The following is a 19,177-nucleotide window of genomic DNA, read 5'->3' as shown; positions in this document are numbered from 1 at the left end:
GAGCTTGGTTCCTATTGCTTTCTTAGCTATAGGAAATGGTAATTTTTCTTTTTGATAATTAATATTCTTCTATTAGAAGCTAGCTAGATCTATAATATTAAAATTATCAAACACTATGTGAATATATATGACATACAGTTCTAAATTTATATTGTTGAAGAGTCTGTGTATACATTTTGAAATTTAGGCCCCATATGATTCCTTTCATGATAAACCCTAGGCCAAGGGATTCAAAACCCTAATTTTTCGTTAAAAAGGAAAAGACATAATTACAATATTACCACTTTACCTTAACATGTTAAACAATCAATGTTAGATGCGATGATTAAAATGGAAGACTCTCTCTCTCTCTCACACATATGAAAATTCACATTTTAATTTATATTTATATATGTGTTAGCTTTCTCTCTCTCTCTCTCCCCCCCCCCCTCCTAGTCCTAGCTAGCTCTTTTAAGATTCCACACGATCTTGTGCTCGCCATGAATGTGCATATCATTGCATATAATACAATTTTTCATAATATTTGATTGAAAGATCTTTCGGTAATTGGGATAAAACAAATTAATGCGTATTCAGGTTGTTTGTTTGTTGGCGGTAATACCACCATCCACTACTAAGATCCTACATATATTAAATCCTCTCGTTCTGCTCCTTTGTCTGTTTTCATATTTTTACAATATTTTTATATCAATTTTTTAAGTTTACATTATTAGTTATAAATATGCGAATGTCCCTTTCTTTGATAATGCTATATGTAATTTACCGTTGTTTAGAATAAGATTGTCCTTTTGTCTGCATTACAGAAGTGCTGATGGCATTCTAGCTGTTTGTAATACCCACAAATGATTTGCACCTAAATATATAATATTAGGAGCATTGGGACAATGTTTGTTGTGAATAATTAATATGTAAGTTTGCAAATTTTTATTATCTTAAAAATTCACAAAAGCATCATCCGTATCCCAATTGTTCAAATTTCAAATGTCTGACGAAATTCACAGCCTGGCAATTGCGTCATTCTTTTATTCCTTCTTTTTTTTTTTTTTGGTTTTTCTTTTTTTGCTAGTCTCTGTCCCATAATACAATATTGGATATGCTGATTGAGTTACAAATTGCATGACATTCTGTGAAAGTCATAAATGTTCTTGTATCAAACTTCCATTTATGTTCTGATGATCACTCAACTATTTTCAGGCCCTCAATAAATCCAAGCTCTCGATTTCGCCTTCATGTTCCGGAGCTCTATCTTGCTGGATGTTGCAAAACAACATTACTCGAATGAAGTTCCTTATCTTTTTAGTGCCTCAAGCAGTCTAATTATGAGATTAAAGCAAGAATTATATATATGAGTTGGTCAAGACAAAACCCGGAGCCGAAGAATTGGGTAAGTCCCTTTGCTCTTTCTTCTTTTAACCCTTTTCATGATCTTAAAGATACTTATTATTGTCAAACATATTTTGTTCTATAGCTTGTTTCATCCTCAAAAATTATGTAAATTCATAAAAACCATGGGAAGAAACTATCATTGCCACCACTGGATATTGTGGATTTTTATTGAAGTATTTATTTTACATATAGTAGAAATGGTAGGTTTTGTTTCCCTTTTCATGCCTTTGAAAAGAATCAATAACCATATTAAATGTATGTTGTATATATAGCGTATTTTAGATAAATTTTCAAAGGAGAATGAAATATGAATGTTTTCAGTTAAGAGTATATGTAGTGCGGGTATTATGTTCTTTTTCATCTTTCTAATTTGTTACCTACTTCAAACTCAGCGACTCAGTTGCCAGAATATACGCATTTAATAGACATTTTTGCATTAATTGTTTGTTTTAAGTCCCTCTCAAATATTAAAACAAAAATGGCACAATCCGGATTGTTGAGACATCAAATTATTTTCTTGAGAATCCCTGGTGGTATCCCCACTGACATAATTTGTTGTCCCACATATTCAAAAAAAAAAAAGCTTTGGACTAATTACCATTTATATGTCATTGGATTCCTCTTCATGTGTATCATCAGTATTTACATCAACTCCTTAATTTACTTTTCAATTTTCTGCCCATTTATCCATCACTCAAACAAAAACTCTCCTTCATTGATAATTCTATTGATCCTATTTCATATTTTATCTACACATTTTCATACTAATTTACATATCATTATATACAAACATGATCATGTGTGTAGTCCTTCATCTTATGATGTGCGACTGTGCACGTATTAGGCTCCCATTAAAAAACTTGTAATGTGTCCCTAACTATATATACTTAAAATCCACATTTAGTTTGTATTATGTTTTATATAGTCTTGTTTTCCATTCCTTTTATACTTTTAAACCAAGATATTAGTTAATATAGGGTTAGTAACTATTAATAAAAATCATAATAATGCACAAAGGAAATTTGCCTTATTGGTTTTCTCACTTCCTCTGTCTTCATGGAAAGGTATGATATTCTATACAATTCATTCTTTTGATAAAGCATAAAACTGAGGCCAACATTATCTTCATAGGTTATTACTTTCTCTATCCTTCAGTCATAAATTTGAGCAATGCATTGTGTACTTTGTATAGTTTAAACACTATATCCTTCATTGTTGCATTTGTTTGGTGTTATGGTGTTGTCACTTAAAAGTCATAATTACAGTGAAATATAAGGTTTAATTGTAAAATAAAAATTATTGGTGTTTAATAAATATGACTTTTTAAATTAATAATTTTAAAAAATAATAAGTTACATAGATTTTTTTTTTTCATGAAACAATCATAGAGAAAGTAAAAGTCATTTTAACTTTCACACTAGAGTTTTTAGTGTTTATCAAATATTCTGTAGTTGTACCTTTTAGCTAGAGTCAAAATGGCCAAACAACTACACCAAAGCCCTAGTATATATGTGTGTGTGTGTGTGAGTAGTTTTCCAATAAGGGATCCCTGACTTTAATAAAGTCAGGGATCAACTAAAAGACAAAATAAACACAGACTTCTATGTTTTGTCATGTAGTGTATTAAAATCTAAATTTTTTTTGCCTTTAGCTAATCCTTGACTTTATTAAAGTCAGGGATCACTTATTGAAAAACTACTTATATATATATATATATATATATATATAGACACACACACACACATCAATTTGGATATATAGATTCATGGATACATACAAATTGTTAGAATAAGTTAATAAAAGGAGTATAAATGTATAATAATATTGTTCTCTATCTTTAGTAGTTATGTATATAAAAAAAAACACAAACCTACATACAAACAATTGAATATGGATGTTAAAGAAACTTTTAATTTTTTAAAGTGAGACAATGAGAATATCTGAGTCGATTAATTGAACTAAAAAACAGAAAGTGCATGCATATAATATGTCAGTGAGATTGTTGAGAACATATTACTTTAAGAAAATAATATGGAGGAAGTTGGAACTTGGAACATATCATCATAGTACGTTAGTACTCGGCAAACCTGAGAGCACTTTGCTTATAACCGGGAGATTGTGAGGCCATGGCATCAATTAATTGCAGGCATATTATAACATGAGATTTACTCAGAATTTGGATACATACGTACATTCATAATACACCCTAAAAAATATTAGCTCTAAGTTCTATTCTACTATTATTTAGGAGATATATCCGTTCATAATTTAAATCGTTCATAATTTAAATTTTCTGAAAAGGGGATAAAAAAGTTTCGTGGGAGCTCGAGGTGTTGGGGAGAAATTTTAGAGTATATTAAAGGTATTATATCTAATTAATGCATGCATCCCATATATAGTTCAATTAAATATACTTATTAATTATATGATGATTGTCAAAATAGATACACACATGACGTACATACAGTAATTAAAAATAGTACTTCTGCTATACTCTAAAATTTCTGAATGTCGAGAGCATTAGTCTAACATTCTTTGTAGCCCTACACCGATTAAATTGCAATAAATTCTAAAGAAACTAAAATCCGCCCCAAAACTTCTTCAGCTGTCCCACTAGCTTCTCAGTGAAAACACTTGAGAATAAATATATTTTACATCTTTTTGACCAATGATGAAAGGCATCCCCACCCTCTCATTGTTTATGTGGTTGCGTTGAACATTGAAAATCCAACTTCTTGCTCACTCCTGTCTCTATAGACTATATTTCAAGGATCGGAATCAGATACATTCCTCTATATATTTCTTGTGTTTTTTTTTTTCACTTTTTGTTCGTAGCAAAAGTGCAAAACTGTCTGTCGATTGAAAGTCGGAATATGTTTGTTTTGTAACTCTAGGTGCCAAAATAATAATAATAATAATAATAATAATAATAATAAATGTTAGCAATAGAATGAATGGACTAGCTATTATCATTCGTTTTGTGCATTTATGTGTTGTACTATAACGCCATAGATCTCATGTGAAAGTTGTGCTATATCCGCATGCTTCAACCATTGTTGCAGTAAGATTTGTATAAAATATTGTAGCTCAAGTCATTCATCACAAACAATGAGAATTTGTTTTCACATAAATAAACACTTGATAGCTTCTAAATTCTAATTATTTAATTATAGCATCCTAAAGTCTATACTGTTTCTCTTGTTTCTCAACGTGTACGTGTTGTACGTACGATCACTGCATGGTGCATGCATTAATTGTCGAGCGATTCAGAAATAATGGTTTTACTTCTAACGTCAACAAGCTACAACGTTGATCTTTGGATGTCACTTCTCCAATTCGAGAAACTCGCATCAAATTGGTGATCTGATCTATTAGAACAGTTTGGTGCCTTCATATCGATCACCAAGGCTTCAAACACATCATAATAAATCAAATGATTTAATATTAGTATATCAAACGCAAGAACATGACAAAAGTGTATCTTCAAGGTAGTCAAGTGTATTGCGCGCGTGCCTATACATACATACGTACATACAAAATAAAATACAAAATTTTCATATATATATATATATGAAAAAAAATTTCCCACGGACTTTCGTACAAAATAAAATACAAATTCGATGCTATACTATTGATCAAAACGATTAACGATGACATAATATACTGAATCCACTTTTTATTTTGGGCGAGCATTCGTAGTGTGTTGATCTGGTCTAGAATTTTAGACTTTATTAGAGTCCGAGAAAGCTATTAAACCTTGTGGTTTAATAGTCTAATATTATTACACTATTAAACGGTTCAGTTTAACAGCTTTCTTGAAATTTATCAAATCCAGAGATGATATCTATCCAGTGTGATGTATGGAATGTATGACAAGGGTGGAGTGTTAGAGTGGAACATTTCTAATGATCGGTTTTGTCATATAGGTCCCATTTGGACATCCAATTGCTTGGATTTGAATTATTCGAAGGATGCCTTATATATATTAATATTATATCAAAAATATGGACAATCAAACTTATTTTTCAATTCAATAGAAGCCCAAAGAGGTGAATAGGGTCCCAAACAAATAATGGGAGATATGTAAAAAAGAGGTCCAATTACGCAGAATCCTAAATTGGAAAATGTCTATATATATGTATATCTATAGATATAGATATATATATATTAGAAATGTTCCAGTCAGAAATTTTAAAGTGCGCGGGAAACCTTTAAAACCGCATGATTTTAAAGACTTAAAATTGTAAGCCTTTAAAGCCGTATAGTTTTAAAGCTTTCCCGGACTTTCCCGCATTTTAAAATCTCTGATAAAAAAACTACTTATATATATATGCATGGATGTATATATGAATTTGTATTCCTGCACTTTGATAAAAGTGTGGAATCCCACACTTGAAGCTCATCCTATGTATACATGTATATACTTTCGTCTGCCCTATGGTGCATATATAAGTGATAGCACTTTTTAATGTTCATGTAATCTAGTTTAAGATTATATTAGAGTGTAACATGACTTCAGCTTAGCCAATGTCACTTAAAGGTAATCGAGTTTAAGATTTAGTGTAAAATTACATCAGCTCAGCCAATGTCACCTAAACTAAAAATGTCGTCTACTGAGAAGGGGGGGGGGGGGGGTTCAAAGATCACTTTACTAGGAAAAATCACTGGGGCTTTTAAACAAATAAACAAACCAAATTGTTTTTATAATTTTGTTTATTAAATCATGTGGGGGAAAATCTATCTAAGTTTAAAAAAGCTAAACCTTCCGTCCCATTTAAGGCGGACAAAGATCGAGAATACTATGGTTATGAAGTTCAAATTTCAAATAATATGTCACTAATCAATGATTGATGCGGCTTAAATCCACTAATTTTATCACAAAATTACTTTGACACTATTAAAGAGTACTAAATTACTGGCGTGGCCCAGGTCCTAAAGTTAAAAGCCCAGACAGGTTTGGCCTGCCATAGGCATCATCACAAACTTCCTGGAGATCACTCCGAAAGTTGCAGTTGCAGCGATCCCTGGCTTTAAACTATATATACTTTGATGGAATTAAATAGTCAAATCATCGCTATATGCCGCCGTTGAGTGAGAACAAAAGTCATTCATAGTATATTCCACGCTTGATAACTTACCACCAGACACCAGTGCTGGTTTATCTCACAATATGCAATTCTATGAAAGGAAAATTAAAACAGCCGCCAATTCAGAATTAATACACACTCTCAGAAAGTGGCTTGAAGGATTTCTAGTTCCACTTTGCTCACAGTGGATGACTACCCAATCGATCTGGTTCTAAACATTGGTAAAATAATTTTACCTCACCCCAACATGATCTATCCCATATTGCAGTCATTCACAGCATGCATTATCATTATCCGGTACAAGGAGCATCATCGCTGATTAAAGTTTAATATGAAACCAACAGAAGAAAGTTATACCTTCTACTCTCCAGGAAATGTCTTGCCACCAGTCATATCGCTAAGAGTCAACATGCAGAGTTGATTTCAATGCGTGACATACTAAGTATATGGAAAAGCAATGCACCGGCAACCACAACACGGCAGGGTTTTGAAGTTCAACATTGTGATGTAAAGTTGCCACCGTATAGCAGAGCAAGGGGTAAAAAGGCGGGAAAATTATAAACTAAAAATTTTGATGTTAGTCAAGAATGATTTCATATTGATAAACAAGTAACTTCGCTGTGAATGAATTTACATGAAAATTGAAGGAATACACCAAGTCGCCTGCAATATCAAACCCTTGTAAGTCCCTAGCTCAAAGTCTCCAAAAAAAAAAAAAGAAAAGTTCAAAATATTCTACAAAAGAAATCAAGATGAATGTAGCTTAAGTTCCAATTTTTTTATACCTCTACCTTACATGAAAACTATCTGTAAGCTGGCTTATACTGCAAAAAATAATAGCAAGTGAAATGTAAAAGGAAGGAAAAAGGAAGTGGAGAGATAGGGTAATTTTATTTACCTCCATCACCATATCCATCTCAATTTATTAACTCTCACGTTTCTCTATCTGATTGCATGACGCTTCAACGATACCACCTCTCCCGGGGCTCATCCACGTACCACAAAATTGAAATATAACTATTTGTATGAGACATGTAAGAAAGAGTGAATGGGAGAGGGGAGGACAGACAGAAAGCAATAAGGTCATCACCCACATAAGAAGAATAAGTGAAAACCCACCTAATACAACTCAGTATTTTCTATACTCCTGTAGCCACTAGGTTGATCAGATCTCAGCCAAAAAAATGATTCCAGAATAAAAATGTAATTACAGGTGGAGTGGATTCTGTAAAATAACAGCTTTTATCAGCTAATCATCTCGATTAGCCAGATTAATGAACCAGTAGCAAGTTAATGGCACCAAAGAGGCAAATTATTAGCATATGTAGATAAATGTAACGAAAGCAATTCCCAAAATAAACCAATATATTGATTCGTTGTGAATATTTCAATAACAGATACAATGAAGTTAGCTGACCAAAAGCATGTACAGAACTCTAGCTTTAATCATCCTCTCCAGAAATTGTAAGTTAAACAAAGATGAAGCAGTTGTCAGGTAGGAAAAGGTGCAACTGGACAAAAGGCTGCAAATTTACAAAACAAAATTGCTGGCTTGCGCTTAGCAACAAGTACATCCTCAAACTACCAATTTTGATTCCTCAAATGCATGATTTTCAGAAGAATTATCATACTTCATGCTTTTTGCAACTTCAAAGAAATGTGCCACACCTTCTTCAGGAGTCCCAACTAGAACTCCATGTCCTAGATTAAGGATGTGTCCTCTTGATCCCGCACACTTGACAACCCTGAAAACAGAATCAATCAGCATGAGCACCTGTATCATAGTTTCGAAGTAAATTCTCAGTTGCTATTTTGAGCAGAAAGAAACCACAAGATTCATCAGCCAAGCCATTATTATTTGTAAAATGATACTCTTGTGGTCTTGTTTCAACTATTCTTTTTATCTGAACTACCTAGCCTTCAGAATACGACAAAGATATCATCATATACCAGAATGTAATTAAGAATAAGCAGGATGTAAGGATGCACTCAAATAAGTAACAATCAGGTAAATGCTGACAAGTAACCACTACAAACCATGAAAGGCATCTAGCAGTAGCCTATGGATTACCACTACAAGTTGTTAAAGACAGTTGTAATTATGAATAAGCAGGATGTAAGGATGCACTCAAATAAGTAACAATCACGTAAATGCTGACAAGTAACCACTACAAACCATGAAAGGCATCTAGCAGTAGCCTATGGATTACCACTACAAGTTGTTAAAGACAGTTGAAATTGTGAGGAGATATCAAAACATTACACCACAAGCAATGAGATAGCCTTAAGAATACTTTAAACTTCATGTTTGAATATCAAATAAGAGATACAGACAAATGGGTATCAAGAAAAATATGAGTTGAAGAGGATTCCAGCAAGAAGGAGCAGGGCAGGAAGAAGCTCACTAGATAAGAGAAAATGAGGGAGCCAGAGTGAGGAGTAATTGGTTGTTTGTGATTTTCCTCAAATCCGTATTCAGTAAAATGAACAATAAGCATAAGAAACCTAAAGAATCGTCGCCATAAAATTATAGGTTATGGTGATTCCTGGCCATATCACTCACGTGACGTTGATAGGTACTCACATCCTAGGTGTAACAAATCCACAGAATTACAAATGCATCATGGTAACAAAATCAAACAATCCTGTCGCCATACCAATTAAAAAGGGCAAACAAAAAATTATAAGCTACATCACCTTTGAATTTCATCAGTCAATGCAGGAAGAGGAGAAAACAAGCAAGCAGGATCCACATTCCCCTGCACACTAATGTCATTGCCCAATCTCTTCCTTCCATCCGCCATATCCACTGTCCAGTCAAGCCCAATCACATCAACACCAGTTCCTTTCATACGCTCAAGAAATCCACCATTTCCATTAATATAGAGAACGATTGGTGTTTCAGGGCATTTAGTCCTCACTAGACTGACAATCTGCATTTTCAGAAACATCAAAACTATTTATCATAAATTTTGTAAAGTCTAAACAGGCAAAAGGCATGCAATATAGCATGTACAACAAATTTTCAAAAAATAAGTGTAGCAACATAAAATAGTAATGATACTTTCCACGCATAATACTTCCATCTTTGGAAATTAACATTTTCTATTTATAGAATTCCTACTTCAGCTCCACTGGTATTTATATTTTTATCATCCATAAACTTAAAATCACCCAAGAAAACTTCAATAGTTTATTAAGAGAGATAGTGCAATCAATTCAAACAGACTAATGCACAACAAGAATGAGATAAAAGCTCTTTGTGATAACCCATTTATGCATTTAATTCATTCATTTTACAGCAAGAAAACAATAAGATAGTGTTCACAGTGCAGAGAACGAGATTTTTTTTTTCATCATTTAATAAAGTCCGCAGCAATTTACCTCTCTGATATAAGGCTCCGACCACTGTTCCCACATATGAGGTGGTAGTTGTCCACCCCATGAATCGAATATTTGTATGCAATGAGCCCCAGACTCCACTTGGTAGATAATATAATCAGCTATTGCCTGTGTTAAATGAGAGAGAAGAGTCCTCAACACATGTGGTGCTGTATGAAACATACTCTTTATGGTTGTATACGTGCGTGTTGTGCCCCCTTCAACTATATATGTAGCAATTGTCCAAGGAGCTCCAACAAATCCGAGAACTGCAGCATGCTCCCCAACCTACATAGAAAGAATAACATGAAGAAACAGATCGACGTGAAATCATATATTATCTATTACATAAATAAAAGGAGTATTTTCACCTCATCTTGATGCATGTGAAGAAAAATAATAGAATCACCTCTTTGCGCAAAATCTTAAGGGAATCCCCCACAAACTGAAGTTTTTCCAAATCAATATGATGTAGTGCCTTTAATCCCTCTTCAGACCGAATTGGTGACTGAATAACTGGACCTCTAACTTCTTCGATGTCAAATGGAACACCAAATGCAGGTAGAGGAGTAAGTATGTCAGAGAAAATGATAACTCCATCAGGATGGAAAGCTTCCCAAGGCTGCAAAGAAATTTGAACAATGAGATCAGTTGTCTCTGACCTCTCTCTGAACGATGGATGCTTTTCTGCAAGCTTTCTGTAAACAGCCATATACCTTCCTGCCTGGCGCATCATCCATGCTGGTGGTCTACTTACTGGATGTCCTTTTGCAGCCTTAACCAAGAGTGGATCTACATAAAATACGAATAAAAAATATGAACAAGATACATGTATCTCAAGATGTGGACGTACACTTCCTATATTATATTGTCAATGAAAAGAAAAAGTTCAAGAAACAAAAAAGCCGTATCTTGGTCTTCCTTTTTAATCTTTTGGCAATCCGTGTCCATTGCAATGTGAGGTTTAGCCAAATGGTTATTCTTTCGGAGACGAAAAGGGGAATGGTGCCAAGTATGTTTGGTAAATGCTAGCTAAAATAAGCTTTGCAAGCTTTCCGTGATTTTAACACTCAGGAATTAAGTTATAAATGAAGGTGCAAAAGGAGTATGAAGGCGCAAAAGGAGTATCTGCAGCTACTAGGAGATACAGAAATAAGAATGTGTTCTCAATTTGTTTTATCACAGTCACATTTTTATCCAAATCTTTATGATGCTCCACCTCCAATAGAATATGTCCCTATTAAGCTTACCGTATAGCCTAAGAAGTCAGTTAACCAGATTTGTACTCTCTATGATACAATGGAGTCAATTTTTTCCACAAAACCCAGATTTCAACCTAGCAATTCTTTTTTCATCTAAATGACACACAGCAAGCAAACTTGCATACAAAGACGAGAATATGCAGGCAATCAACAACATTTATTTCACTTTAGAAATCACCATGACCGCATAAATACATTCACCTTAAATGCTTGGATGTTGTTTCAGAACAAATGGCATTAGGAGTCTGGAGGATCTTCTTCATTGCACAGAACTCACCCCATCATATCTAACTATTTCTCATTCCTCCTTCATTAATGCTAAATCTAGCCTCTTCAATCGACTTCAATTAAAGTTGAAACAAGAATATATAAATGGTTCAAAAATTTCCACCACTAAACACAAATGGACTTGCCAATTCACCCTCTCAAAAAAAGTACCAGTACAATGCCACTAAATTCTTAGGTTCCAATCAATTCAAGGCCTAACAAATTTTCCAAAAGAAAAACTAAAAGCACAAAATACCCAGATAAAATAAATGACCAATAAAGAAAAACGAACATACCAGATGAAGAAGAAGAAGAAGAAGAGCAAGACACAGTGAATTTTCTGAAAGCAAGCTTTTTCCTCTTTGAAGAAGGGTGTAAAGCTTCAGTTAAAAAATTAGAATGAAACCCTAACTGTACAGATGAGCTTCCCAAGGCACTGCACACAATAGGCAATGTTGTAATTGAAGATAAACAAACTCAAAATTATATATAATTAAATAAATAATAAAATGTTCAGCAAAGCAATAGGAAAATAATAATAATAATAATAATTGAGCTCACCTAGTTAAAGAAGAGAAGCTCATTGTTCTATGAGAAAGAGAAGTTTTGGTTTTAAAAAAAAAAAAATTTCTTCGTTCTGGTTTCTTTATCTTCTCTTCATCTCCCTGTGCATCTCATCTCGTAGATATTGATGATCATCAGAAGGTTGACTTTAGTTAGTAATTGCAGAGAACGGCAAGGATCTTGCCACGTTTCATCTTTGGATAAAATGAGGCCCACATTCGGAATACCGATAGGGAGAGGAGAAATGAACACGACCTTGGCTTCTAATCATTAAAAGAATTCGCAAAATGCTTGTCGGGTCATGTTCGTATTAAATTCGTGTCGTGATAATTTTATATCTTGTTAAATTTAAGCTGATGTTAATATGATTTATTAAATAATTGTGTTAAATTTTTAAAATTTTAATCCGACACAAAAAATAAATGAATTTTTTAATAATCTACTTAATAGTTATATATTTCACAAGATTTATATTAAATATTTACACTCATTTATAGATATAATATACATGTCTACTAATATTTTACATATTTATATTATTCAAATTCTAATTCTTTTTTATAGAATTTTATATATAAAACATCACATATTTGTTCATCCTTTTTTTAAAAAAAAAAAGAAGAAGAAAAGAAAATTATGTCCAATATCTGAGTTTTAATAAGAATTTATAAATTAATTTAAAATAAAATAAATAATCGTGTCATTAATTAAGATAAATGAATCAATAACTTTAACTCAACCGAATATGATAAAAAATCATGTCAATTCGAACTCAGTAATTTAATGATAGTGTCAAATTTGACTTCATTTGATTATGCTGGAGTAGAGGAGGTAAGCTGTAATTAGATTCCCAAGAGTGATACAAAAGTATTTCTATTTCAACAAAAAAAACTCCACCCCCCGCCTTCCCTCGGCTCTGAATATTTAATTCTGAAATGGGATGAATCTGTTGGATTCGCTTAAAAAATAACTTCAAAAAATTAGTCGTACTACGGCACAACATACAAATGGACTCGAACATCTTCTCGTACGTATAGAAAAGAAAATGATTAAATCAAATCATTCATCGAGTGGGAAAGTTAATAATTGTAATTAGCATATTTAATTGTTTAGTTTATCTCCTATTAAGTGTTACCTACTTTCTATGATCACAATATATTCGATTACATGGCCTACGTTAAAACAGGCAAACCTTGCCTTCCACTAACTACTTGGTAGGTCCAGTATTGAATTGATTGCACAACATTAACTCAAAACTTTAACGCAGCTTTTGCCCGCATTATCTAATCAATTTAAAACTCATTTAATTTATTTATCACTAGTTTATATAAATAATATATTTGAATGGCAAAAATATTGACCGCCACCAGCGATGTCATTTCAATTTCTTTTGACGATCATTTTTATACTAATAGAATCCTTTTTTTTTTTTAATACTGATTAATCATCATATTACTGTATTACATAAATAGTTACAACTGCTATTATAGCAGATATATTACACCGATATTTATAATCAGAAATACATGATTGGGACATATATTATTACATTGAATTCTGTGAAGTACATGCCCAGACAAATAATCTCTTACAGAAGAGAAATGTCCATACTCCACTCGTATTGCACGAGGGAGAGGAAATTTTTAAAATATTAAACAAATAAGCACGTTAGCCCCCACAAATGCTTTTGTGGGGGCTTGAACCGATTGTGAGGGCAGCAGCCCACCACTCCGACCAAGGCCGAAGTGGCATACTAATAGAATCCTTATTACTAAAACTACGCAACGATATATGTATTATAAAAAAAGAAGCTTTCATTCACAGTAGATTTATGGTTAAAGTTTTGAAATACATGCACTATTGTCAATGTGGCATGCACCGTTGTGTAGATGCGCTGATGAAAATTTTAATGGCACTAAAATTGGCTTAAAGATACAAAATATAAATGCTGATGGCAATTCATGGTGACTCACAGTGCCAGGCGATCAATAATATATTTATAAAGTTAAATAATAAATATAAATTATACAAATTTTAAGATATTTATAATTTAAAAAAAATTAGTTTAATATAAAATATTATTATATGTAATATTATACAATATAACACTAAATATTGTACAATATTAATATACTACTACAATGCTATTGCTTATAAAATATAATTTAATGCAACACATATTATATTAGTTAATGTAATATATTGTAATGTAATACATTATGCCAAACGTATCGGAGTGATTTAACACCTTATTAATGGGTGATTTAATATATAATAAAATTTGTTGATACTTTAGAATTTGTGACGATTGCAACTAACAACAATGGTATGAGTTAAAAATTAAAATTGTGATCATGATATTGACTGTAGTGCATTGTTTTCATATTAAATTTGATTGATAATTGTACAAGAGATATTGGAATAAAAAAGTTGCTTACCTCCATACCAAGCATAGGAGGAATTAAACTGATATTTAAGACAAAGATTGTCTAAAAAACATTAACATTTTGAAATGTGGCCACCTAAGTGTTACCTAACACAATAATCAAATAAAATAAGAAAGTATTGATATGTTACATTTGAAGAAGCATAGTGACAGCTAAAATCCTCTCAATTTCTCCTTCAATTTCCAAATATTTTGAAGGAAAATTTAATTCATTTTAGTCCCAATTAAGAAAAATGTAGTATTCTTCTAAAACAGATAAGGGAGTGAGCAAAATCTAAATTAGTTTTTTGAATCTCTACTCTCATGACTTAAAAGATGCCGAAATATATTATTTAATACTGCACATAAATCAGATATTATCATAAATAGAATTCTATTTGGAGTAAAATAATCTGAAATTTGCATGATAGGCAAAACATTTGATTTAAGAAATTGACTTGTTGAACCAGACACTCCTCCTCTGCCATCTTTGTTAGCATTGTTTTTCCAGCCAACAAAACATTAATCTTCCATATATACAAAACAAGAAACTGTAACCAAACTACTCAAAACAAACAAGAATCAACATCAACAATAACGAACCCAAAATAAAGAAATAAATAATAAAAATAAAAACAGCAGAAACACAACACAACAACAATCCATGGCTTCCTTTCATGTCCCTTTATTCCTCTGCATCTCACTCTTTCTCCTTCATCAAACACAACCCATTAATGCCAATCTTCACAAAACCAAAACCCTCTTCAGGAACTCAAATCTTTACTCATCAGAGCTCCCAACTCTCCATCTGAACACCACCCAAATCCCACCAACGCGCTACTTTGAAGTTACCAAACCCATCGAGATCCCCAAAACCAACCCTTGTTCCCACCACATTCTTCAACATGACTTTGCTTTCACTTATGGGAAGCCCCCAGTTCTTGCTAACTACACCCCTCCTTCACATTGCTCAACCAAAAAGTTCTCAAAAATTGTCCTTGAATGGAATGCGACTTGTAAAGGGAGGCAGTTTGATAGAATCTTTGGTGTGTGGTTAGGTGGAGTTGAGCTTTTGAGGAGTTGCACAGCTGAGCCGAGAGCAACTGGGATTGTTTGGAGCGTTAAGAAGGATTTAACAAGGTATCATTCTTTGCTTGTTAAAAATGAGACTCAAACTTTTGCTGTTTATCTTGGCAATCTTGTTGATAGTGCTTATACTGGTGTCTATCACGTGGATATAACTCTATATTTTTACCCTGTTGATGTCGATATTAATGATCACGAGTGTGGTTCGGATGTTTTGGCATCTGGATACGGTTCCAAGGCTGATTTGATCTGGCCCATTTCACGAAATTTGCCATTGAATGATGGGCTGTGGTTTGAGATCGAGAATTCGACAGACATTGGGGTGAAGGAGTTTGTGATTCCTCAGAATGTGTATAGGGCCGTGTTGGAGGTTTATGTTTCTTTTCATGAGAATGATGAATTTTGGTATTCAAATGTTCCTAACGATTACATTGCCGCCAATAATCTGACTGATACTCCTGGAAATGGACCTTTTAGGGAGGTAGTGGTGAGTCTTGATGGTGAGGTAGTTGGTGCCGTTTGGCCCTTTACTGTTGTGTTTACTGGAGGGATTAATCCTCTCTTATGGAGACCCATTACTGCAATTGGTTCATTTGATCTTCCTACTTATGATATTGAAATCACTCCATTTTTAGGGAATCTATTGGATGGGAAGACTCACAAGTTTGGGTTTAGTGTTACAAATGCTTTGAATGTGTGGTATATAGATGCAAATTTGCATCTTTGGTTGGACGGTAGAAGTGCAAAAACTGAGGGGAAGCTTCTGAAACATAGTTCTGTGCCTCTTCAAGTATATCTTGAGTCAAATTTTAAGGGTTTAGATGGAACATTCCTCACAAATGTAAATAGGTCCATATCTTCGCTTGGTTGGGTTGAGTCGTCTCATGGAAAGATTACAACCCACTTCATTCAAGATTTTGCTTACAGTAACTCAATGGTGATGGGCAATAGTGGAAATTTGCAGATTGTGAATCAGACGATCCATTTTGATGACACTGTTTCTGCTGAGATGCAGTCCTCTAATGCTTACTTCACGAAATCATTCAAAGTATTTCCCTTCTACATGTACTCGAACACTGAAGATAAAGGAAATGGTACTTCTTTATCTCTGGCAAACGTCACGTTGGGATTTAACGAGAAGAATTCTGAGAGCGCTGGTTCTGGATTCTCAGAGAGCTCTCTCAAGAACTTGCAGAATGGGCAGGGTGTCATGTTTGTGAAGAACAACTTGGTAATAAGTGGTTTGGGGAGCACACAACAGGTGTACCACTATCATGGTGACAACTTCTGCTATTTTAGGAACATAAGCAGCTCGAACTACACCATTCTTTATGATAAAGTAATAAATAAGTGCGAAAAAGGAACAGAACCTCATTTAGATCCTAGCTTGTTGAAAATAAAGGCCTCTGCCAGCTAGGATGGCTTCTCTGGTATCTGAGTAGTTCAATAACGTATGAGGAATTTAATCATCAGATAAAATTGATCCTTCTGTAACTTCACAGTCGGGAATTCAATTGGAGGTTCCAGAGGTTTCCTGAATGTGGCTGCAACAAATAAAACTGTGTGTGTCCCCTGGTTTCTATATGTAATGTACTCAGATCTGCTTCATGGATACTATTGCATGTTTTGTATCGCCTCCAACAACTTGCTTAGTGTAAAATCTCTGTCTCTCCAAGATGTCTCTCCAAGATATTAGTGAATGCACAATATCTTATTACTATGTGTTCATAACTAGATTGGAACTGTGTTGATGTTTAAATATCATGAATCTGATGTTTGATGCATAGTATCATCTTTATCATGATGGATGTCTGGTGGAAGCATGAGCTGCAGATAATTTTTAATGTCCATGTTTGTGTAATTAATGCTAGCTTAGGCTATTACCTCTGTTGAATGTGTTGTGACAACAGAACTTCACTTTTGCCCTTCGGATATTCATGCCATGTCCTGTTTCAACAAAAGTGTTGCCTGTTTGTAGTACTAGGGAAGGGTCTTGATAGGAAATGGTCTTGTTATGACTAGAGGGAACAATCGTTTACTGTCCTTACCAATTTAGTTGGGAACTATCTTGTGGTTATCTCTTCCTTGCTAGATTATTGATAATTATAATAGCTTTCATTTCTAAAATTCTCAGTTCTTTTGGTTTTTACTTTAAATTTTGTTCTTCCATATCATGCAGTTTCTTTACACATGAATATTGTTCAATAGATTACCAGCTGTATGCCCAAGAGTACACCTAACAACTGAGAAAATATGTTGTTCACAGTATATAGACAACTTTATAATCATAAAAGTTTTTTAGCTATGTATTTACTTTATTGGAACAGTGCAAGATACTCATTTTTGAAAATTCAGTTATTTATCCAGCAATATGAACTCAAAACTGTTGTCCAGTAAAGGAGTATGCTTCAATGAATTCTTACTGGTTCATTTCTAGGACTGTTTCTAAGTGTAGAGAGCTTTGTAAGATTCATACAGTACCTCCTCAGCAGCATTCACATTAAGTATTGTTAAAATGAAGAATTTACAATTTTATTCCCTGTACCCACATACAGATATCCTCTTAAGTATCCAACAAGAGAAATCTTTATTTATTTATTTATTTTTTTCTTAAAGCAATTGGTGAATCATCTTAGTATGATAAGATTTCATGCTTCTCCTTGAGTTCATCTGATGCTAGAGGATCCTTTCTAGCTGTAGAAGGCAACCATCTGCGAATCTCATAACCCAGACGAGAATCAGTTCTTTCGCCATTGCATGCATTTCCTACCTTGTCATAAGCAATAATGTCATTTGAGCTGCTTATGTTCCTGAAATAGCAGAGATCACTACCGTGATATTTGTATACTTGCTGCGTGCTCCACCGTGCATCAACTATAAAATTATTAACAATAGTTAAAACAACTTGCCCATTTTGCAGATTCTTGAGAGTGCTGAAGGAGAAATCAAAACCAGCACTACTCCTAGATTTCTCTTCATAGTATCCCAATGTGACGTTTGTAAGTTGTAAAAAACTTCTATTTCCTTTATCCAATACATCGATGGATAAGCGAAGTGGATACACCTTGTGCGAACTCTGCGAGTAAGCTAAAGAGAGAGGCATTTTAGTGCAAACACTGTCATGAAAATGGATCATCTGATCAATAATCTGCAGATTTTCATTCTTGCTTATCAGCATGGAGTTGCTGTAACTAAAATTTTGAATCCAACTAGTGGTGATCTCCCCATAAGATGATCTGATCTGTCCTGTTGCAGATATCGACCTGCTTACATTTTTCAGGAATGTTCCATCCAGACCCTCGAAATCTGCGTGCAAAGAAACACGAAGAGGCATGACATTCTTCTTCAAAACCTTTCCTTCAGTTTTTGTGCTTCTACTGTCCAACCAAAGATGCAAATTTGCATCTATCAACCACACGTTCAAAGCATTTGTTACACTGAAACCAAACTTATGGATCTCTCCATCCAATATGTTACCTAAGAATGGAGTAATTTCGATATCATAAGAAGGAAGATCGAATGAACCAATGCCAGTGATGGGAGCCCAGAACAAGGGACTAATTCCCCCGGTGTAAATCACAGAAAATGGCCAGATAGCACCAACCACTTCACCATCAAGACTAACCACAACCTCCCTGAAAGGTCCATTCTCTGGCGTTCTGTTGAGATGATTCATCGAGAAGAACTCATTCGGAAGATTTGCATACCAGAATTCACTT

General features: G+C 33.7%; 3 protein-coding genes across 3 annotated transcripts; 1 reads left to right on the top strand and 2 right to left on the bottom strand.

Annotated features, from left to right (window-relative positions):
• Positions 1–7,820: 7,820 nt before the first annotated feature.
• On the bottom strand, positions 7,821–12,070 carry LOC18046317 (uroporphyrinogen decarboxylase 1, chloroplastic). Its single transcript, XM_024189532.1, has 6 exons — positions 11,945–12,070; positions 11,680–11,819; positions 10,264–10,646; positions 9,858–10,142; positions 9,171–9,406; positions 7,821–8,218 (listed from the first exon to the last, which is right to left on the bottom strand). Exons 1-6 carry the CDS (start codon positions 11,965–11,967, stop codon positions 8,050–8,052), a joined length of 1,236 nt encoding a protein of 411 aa, XP_024045300.1. The 5' UTR covers positions 11,968–12,070; the 3' UTR covers positions 7,821–8,049.
• A 2,741-nt stretch (positions 12,071–14,811) lies between these two features.
• Positions 14,812–17,303, top strand: LOC18046316 (peptide-N4-(N-acetyl-beta-glucosaminyl)asparagine amidase A). Its single transcript, XM_006442433.2, has one exon. It carries the CDS (start codon positions 15,037–15,039, stop codon positions 16,873–16,875), a length of 1,839 nt encoding a protein of 612 aa, XP_006442496.1. The 5' UTR covers positions 14,812–15,036; the 3' UTR covers positions 16,876–17,303.
• A 697-nt stretch (positions 17,304–18,000) lies between these two features.
• LOC18046315 (peptide-N4-(N-acetyl-beta-glucosaminyl)asparagine amidase A) lies at positions 18,001–19,176 on the bottom strand (the record flags this gene model as incomplete). The annotated part of the gene is made up of 1 exon (XM_006442432.2): positions 18,001–19,176. A coding segment is annotated over one exon (1,086 nt), but the record flags the coding sequence as incomplete, so codon positions are not given.
• Position 19,177: the final 1 nt, after the last annotated feature.

Source organism: Citrus clementina, unplaced genomic scaffold, assembly GCF_000493195.1.
Source record: "Citrus clementina cultivar Clemenules unplaced genomic scaffold, Citrus_clementina_v1.0 scaffold_3, whole genome shotgun sequence".
NCBI lineage: Eukaryota > Viridiplantae > Streptophyta > Magnoliopsida > Sapindales > Rutaceae > Citrus > Citrus x clementina.
Note: the sequence above shows the minus strand (reverse complement) of the source record. Positions and strands in the feature narration are given on the sequence as shown.

Bases quoted from the DNA above. Each gene is read 5' to 3' on its own strand.
- LOC18046317 (XM_024189532.1), bottom strand. From the start codon at position 11,967: ATGAGCTTCTCTTCTTTAACTAG. The intron at 11,820-11,944 runs GTGAGCTCAATT...TATTGTGTGCAG, and splicing joins AGCTTCTCTTCTTTAACTAG to TGCCTTGGGAAGCTCATCTG. The intron at 8,219-9,170 runs GTGATGTAGCTT...TTCTGTTTTCAG, and splicing joins TTGACTGATGAAATTCAAAG to GGTTGTCAAGTGTGCGGGAT.
- LOC18046316 (XM_006442433.2), top strand. From the start codon at position 15,037: ATGGCTTCCTTTCATGTCCCTTTATTCCTCTGCATCTCACTCTTTCTC.